This window comes from Saccopteryx leptura, chromosome 3, assembly GCF_036850995.1.
Source record: "Saccopteryx leptura isolate mSacLep1 chromosome 3, mSacLep1_pri_phased_curated, whole genome shotgun sequence".
NCBI classification, from domain to species: Eukaryota; Metazoa; Chordata; class Mammalia; order Chiroptera; family Emballonuridae; genus Saccopteryx; species Saccopteryx leptura.
In genome coordinates this window covers 75,934,084-75,939,483 of record NC_089505.1, presented here as the reverse complement: position 1 = coordinate 75,939,483, position 5,400 = coordinate 75,934,084, and the positions used below count along the sequence as shown (strand labels likewise).

General features: G+C 50.9%; 1 protein-coding gene across 1 annotated transcript; it reads right to left on the bottom strand.

The window, feature by feature from the left end:
- Positions 1 to 1,114: 1,114 nt before the first annotated feature.
- On the bottom strand, positions 1,115 to 5,110 carry LOC136399352 (leukocyte immunoglobulin-like receptor subfamily A member 6). The gene is made up of 9 exons (XM_066374434.1): positions 4,996 to 5,110; positions 4,635 to 4,835; positions 4,441 to 4,476; positions 3,974 to 4,249; positions 3,525 to 3,827; positions 3,005 to 3,301; positions 2,448 to 2,750; positions 1,868 to 1,918; positions 1,115 to 1,723 (listed from the first exon to the last, which is right to left on the bottom strand). Exons 2-9 carry the CDS (start codon positions 4,666 to 4,668, stop codon positions 1,587 to 1,589), a joined length of 1,437 nt encoding a protein of 478 aa, XP_066230531.1. The 5' UTR covers positions 4,669 to 4,835; positions 4,996 to 5,110; the 3' UTR covers positions 1,115 to 1,586.
- Between the last annotated feature and the right edge of the window lie 290 nt (positions 5,111 to 5,400).

Here is a 5,400-nt window from a genome sequence, read left to right as displayed (position 1 = left end):
CAGAGACAGAAACAGAGACACACAGAGAGAGGGACACACAGAGACAGACAGACAGGAAGGGAGAGAGTTGAGAAGCATCAATTCTTCATTGCAGCACCTTAGTAGTTCACTGATTGCTTTCTCATATGTGCCTTGACTGGGGGACTGGGGAACTAGAGCACAGCGAGTGACCCCTTACTCAAGCCAGTGACCTTGGACTCAAGCCAGCGACCTTTGGGCTCAGGCTAGTGACCATGGGGTCACGTCTATGATCCCACGCTCAAGCCAGAGACCCTGTACTCAAGCTGGTGAGCCCACGCTCAAGCCAGTGACCTCGTCTCAAACGTGGTTCCTCTGCATCCCAGTCTGACGCTCTATCCACTGTGCCACTGCCTGGTTGGGCTAGATAAGTTTTTCTTACATCAGGCCTGAGAATAATTTTTCCAGCTTTATTGAGATGTAACTGACATACAACACTGTGTAGGTGTTAGGTGACAATGTGTTGATTTGATACATTTAAATATAGCAATATGATACTACCATAATGTTAGCTAACAATTTTATTAAAAGTCACATAATTGGTAAGTTTTTTGTTGTTGTGAGAACAACAACACATTCTCTTTGCAACTCTTAGGAATGTAATACAGTATTATTAACTGTAGTCACCATGCTTATACTTCAGATCCCCATGACTTGTTAATCGTGTAATTGGAAGTTTACCTTCTGTAACCAATCAGTCTCTCCATTTCCCCTACACTGCCTGTGGGTAACCACCACTCTACTCTCTGTTTCTACAAGTTTGGCTTTTTTTTAGATTCCACATAGATGTGGAATTCAGTATTTGTTTTTATCTGTCTGATTTATCTCACTTAGCATAATGCCCTTGATATCCATCAGTGTTCTCACAAATGGCAGGATGTCCATCTCTCTTGTGGCTGAATAATACTTCATTATATATATATATATATATATATATATATGTATGTAAATGCCACCAATCAGGCCATTCTAAACATGTTCATTCAGAGGCAGAACACCACCAGGCTGTCCCTTCAAACAATCATGTGGGGATTCCAATTGATGACATTTCTGGAGAAATGACACCAGTGGCATCTGGTGAAAACAGGAAGGATTGTGGGTTCAGAGAGGGTAGTAGACATCATTTTTGGCTTATCTTTTCCAAGTCTCATTTTACCCATCTACTTAGTTATTAAATCCAAGTAAAGTCCTGCGAACCAAACAGATGAAGACTCAACAAATTCACCTGGTCATGTGGTGGTTAGAAATTTAGATCATATTAAATAGAAGTGGGGCAGAGCATGAGGTTTTAGGTGAGTGCACCCAACCCGGCCATGTGGTGTGGACCTTCATGTCCCAGAGTCGAAAGAGAAGGAAGCCAGTTACACAAGGTCAAGCATGGTAGGGAGAGGAAATAAATGCACATTTAATGGAGGAAGAGTCCTGTGCAGGGAGCACTCCGCCATTTTCTGCACCCAAACCCTGTTGACGCCACTGCACATTCCTAGCAGGTAGTTCTCCCAACTCATCATGGTCCAGATTTTCTTTCACTTCACAGGCACTCTGAGGGTCGGCAACCACTGCGGTGCTCACCTCCTGGCTGCCTCGTGGGTCCTTCTCGGACTGTTGCGAGCCTGAAACAGCAGCACCCCGAGGGCCAGCAGGATCAGTCCAGCCACGCCCATCCGGATGAGGTTCCCTGCTGTGTAGTCCTGGGGGTGGGAGGCTAGGAATTGTGCACAAAGAGGTCACGGAGGTCAGGAAAATCCAAACCGCAGGACCCTCACCATCCGCCTAAGACACCTGCTTCCCCTTGACAGGAGGGGCCCCTCTGTGCCCAGCCCCATAATGGAGAATTTTTCTTACTCACCACTCTTGGGGGCTGATTTGTTTTGTGAGAGACTGATGGTGTCAGCTGCTCCTGAGAATTGTGAAATGAGGGAGTGAGTGAGGACCTGCAAACACACAAGCCTTCCTTCTGGTTTCAGTGCTCTCAGATTTCCCCACTTCTCAGATCATAACTCTTACATAGCCCCGCAATGAGCCCTGTCTTGACTCTGCCAGGTTCCCTGGTCTCCTAACCAGACTCCCTCAGCCTCCTGTGATCTCTGAATTCAGAACTTGTTCTCAGTCGCTTCAATAAGAGCTGCATCCAAGAGTTCAGGATTATGAATAAAAAGGTGTTTATTCAGAAATAACTGAGACCTGTGTGTTCTGTGTTTAGTCAGAGGCACAGAAATCCTAAGCTTTTGCCTACAGCTGAGAGATCCCACTTACTCAACAGCTGAGGACCCAGGGCCCGAGGAGGAGGCATTGGTGTCAGGGGTTTTTCAATGTCCTGTCAATAGAAACCCCCTGGAACCCACACGTATTACTACTATCTCAGATGCTCCAGGGACAGCGCCCTGAACTAACTGAGCTCAAAAAGAACAGGTTTGTGGGCCCCTCACCTGAGACCAGAAGCTCCAAGGGCTCACTGGGCTGTGACAGCAGGTAGGGATTGGTGCTCTGTGAGCTGTAGCACCTGTAGGTCCCCCCATGGGCTGAGGTCACAGGACTCATGGAGAACTCTGCCTGGTACTGCTGAGCTCGGAGCTCTGATCTAAGATGCAGGGGGGGATCGGCTGTCCCCTCCTTGGACAGAAGGAAAGTGTCTGTCGGGCTCTGTGACTGACACAGCAGGGTCACATTCTCTCCTGAGGCCACCGTGGGGCCTGGCTGCACCGAGAGGGAGGGTCTGTCAGGGGGCCGTCCTAGAGAGAGGGAGGTGGGTGAGGGCTGCCTGCTACCTTGTTTTGACTGAGAGTCATCAGCCCTCTCTCTGAGGACCCTCCTCTCTGTCTGTCTCTGTTTCTCTGAGTCTCCCCTCCCCTCCCATCCCCTGTCTCTCTGTTTCTCTTTTTCTCCCCAGGACTTGACTTTCTTTATTTCAGCACTGAACATTGTGGATTCCCCAGAAGGACCTGTTTAAAATCTGGTTCCCTGATGGAAACTTCTGGCTCCTCACCTGCCACCAGGATGTCCACGGGGTCACTGGAAGCTGACCACTCAGAGGAGATGTTGTATCCACCGTAGCATCTGTACCGGCCCCCGTGGGAGCTGCTCACAGTGTCCAGGGAGAAGTTGGCCTGAGAGAGCCCAGCCTGGGGCTGCAGGACAAGAATCTGGGGGAGGTCAGGCTGCCCTTCCTTGGACAGAGCAAATCTGTCATAGCCGACATCAGAGTGACACTGGAGAGTCAGGCTCTGTCCAGAGACCACGATGGGGCCCTGCTGGGTCAGGAGGGAGGGCTTCTGAGACACACCTGGGGAGACCAGACATGAGTTACAGGGGTTGTTTCCCCCATAAACCCTCTTCTCTCATCCTGGTCCCCAGGTCTCACTGTCTCTCACTTCTGTGTCTCTGGCCCATGAGACCTGTGTTGTCCAAATTCAATCATCTCACAAGGGGCTTCCATGTCAGCGAGGATCCTAGTAACTTGTCAGGTGCTTTACTACATGGAAGGGGCAAAATAGAGACTTTCTCACCTGAGACCAGGAGCTCCAATGGGTCACTGGAGTGTGACCACACCTGGGGTCTGTTCCTGAAATAACCATAACATCTAAACATCCACCTGTGGCTGGGGGTCATGGGGTTCACAAGGAACAAGGCCTGGAACTGCCCACTGGGGTATCGTTGTGCATCCAGGGTCTGGGAGAGTCTTAGATCTCCTTCCTTAGTCAGAATGAACCTGTCAAATCCAAGCCCTGAGCCACACTGGAGGGTCACGTTCCCTCCTGAGGTCACGACAGGGCTGGGCAGGGCTGAAAGGCTGGGTTTGCTGTAGAATCCTAGGAGAGGAGGAGGCAGCGTGTTAGATGGGGCTTACACCTCCCTTACATCCTCCAGGGCTGGGCTCTGAGAGGGGAGACTCCCTGAGAGCAGACCCCCTTTCTGAGGACAGAGCCTGAGGCTGAGACCCTGAGTGCCCCCTCACCTGTCATCACCAGCTCCAGCGGGTCACTCTGCTCTGACCAGTGAGTGGAACTTTTATATTTACAATGATAGTGTCCTGTGTGTTTCCATTGCACCGATGGGATGGAGAAGTTGGCCGCGTTCTCAAGCTGCAGTATGACCCAACGTGTTGCACTTCCCTCTTTGTACAGATGAAACTCCTGGGATTTCAGGGTCCCCTGACACCAGATGGTCACAGGGCTCCCCCAGGGAGTGACAGAGCCTGGCTCAGCCCAGATGGTGGGTTTTGGTAGGGTCCCTGCAAGAAAACCAGAACCTGGGTCACAAGATATTCACCGCTGTTTCTAGTTCCCAGATGTCCCCCAGGACACTCCTTTATGCCCCCAGCTATTAGCCCAGAGTTGATTTCTCCCTTTGTCAGCTGATCAGGTTTTGCCTTCTTGTTCCCCAAAAAGAGATGGAACCTGGTAGTTTTGGGGACAGACTCACCCCACTGCATTTCAGTCCTCAGGCCCATGCTCAGCCCTGGAAGAGAGTCCCTGTGAGAGATTGGCCCCTGAATCCTGAGCAGAACCTTCCACCCTGTAAGCCTGCTGAGTCTGATGTGCTGAGAGAGCAGAGCCTGGCTGTGGGGTGACATCCCTCCCAGACCAGGGCTTCCCCTCCCCCTCCTCTAATCTCACCCAGGCAGAGCAGGGCTGTGAGTGTGGGGGTCATGGCATCTCCTCTCTCCGGTCCCAGCTGTGCAGATGGAAGAGACTATGGTTCTCTCATGACGGATAAACACACAGGGTGTGGCCATTTGGGGGCTGGCCCTCTTTGTCATGGGATTGTCACATCAGCAGCCCCACAGTAAGATGAATATTTCCTCCTTTGAAACCTTGCTCGTGTTTCCAGGATGGAACAGAAAATAGACCCTGAGCCTCATGAGATACCCCTTCCAGGTGAGGTGACCCAGGGCACGTCCTTCCCTGTCAGAGCCTCCCCCATGGGGTCACCTTCATCCTTAGCCCGTCCATCAGCTCCTCCCTGTGGGGTCCTCACCATGGATGGTGGTCACCAGCCCTGGAGATACTTCAGGAAGATGTGGGTCCCTATGACTGCAGAGCTCAGATCAGCAGGGACAGGTCCACCGTCTCCCTGTGCAGTTCAGGTCCAGTGTCTCTGACAATGAGCACAACAGAGAAGTAGAGAAAAATAAGGGAAGGAAACATGTCCCTTCCGGCCCCAGAGTGTGGCTTTCTTTCTCTCAAATCCCTTAATGGGGACCAAAGTATAAACAGGGTATTTTGCAATTTGGATATATCTTGGGGACAGAGGTGCTGGGCCTAACCCCCACTTTACCTGCCCAGTTAACAAAGAGCTATACCTGATTCTCGCTTGTCCCACCCATGTTCTCCAGAGCAGGCTGGAAGCTAGATTCTTACTGATGTAAAGTTAGATTTGAAT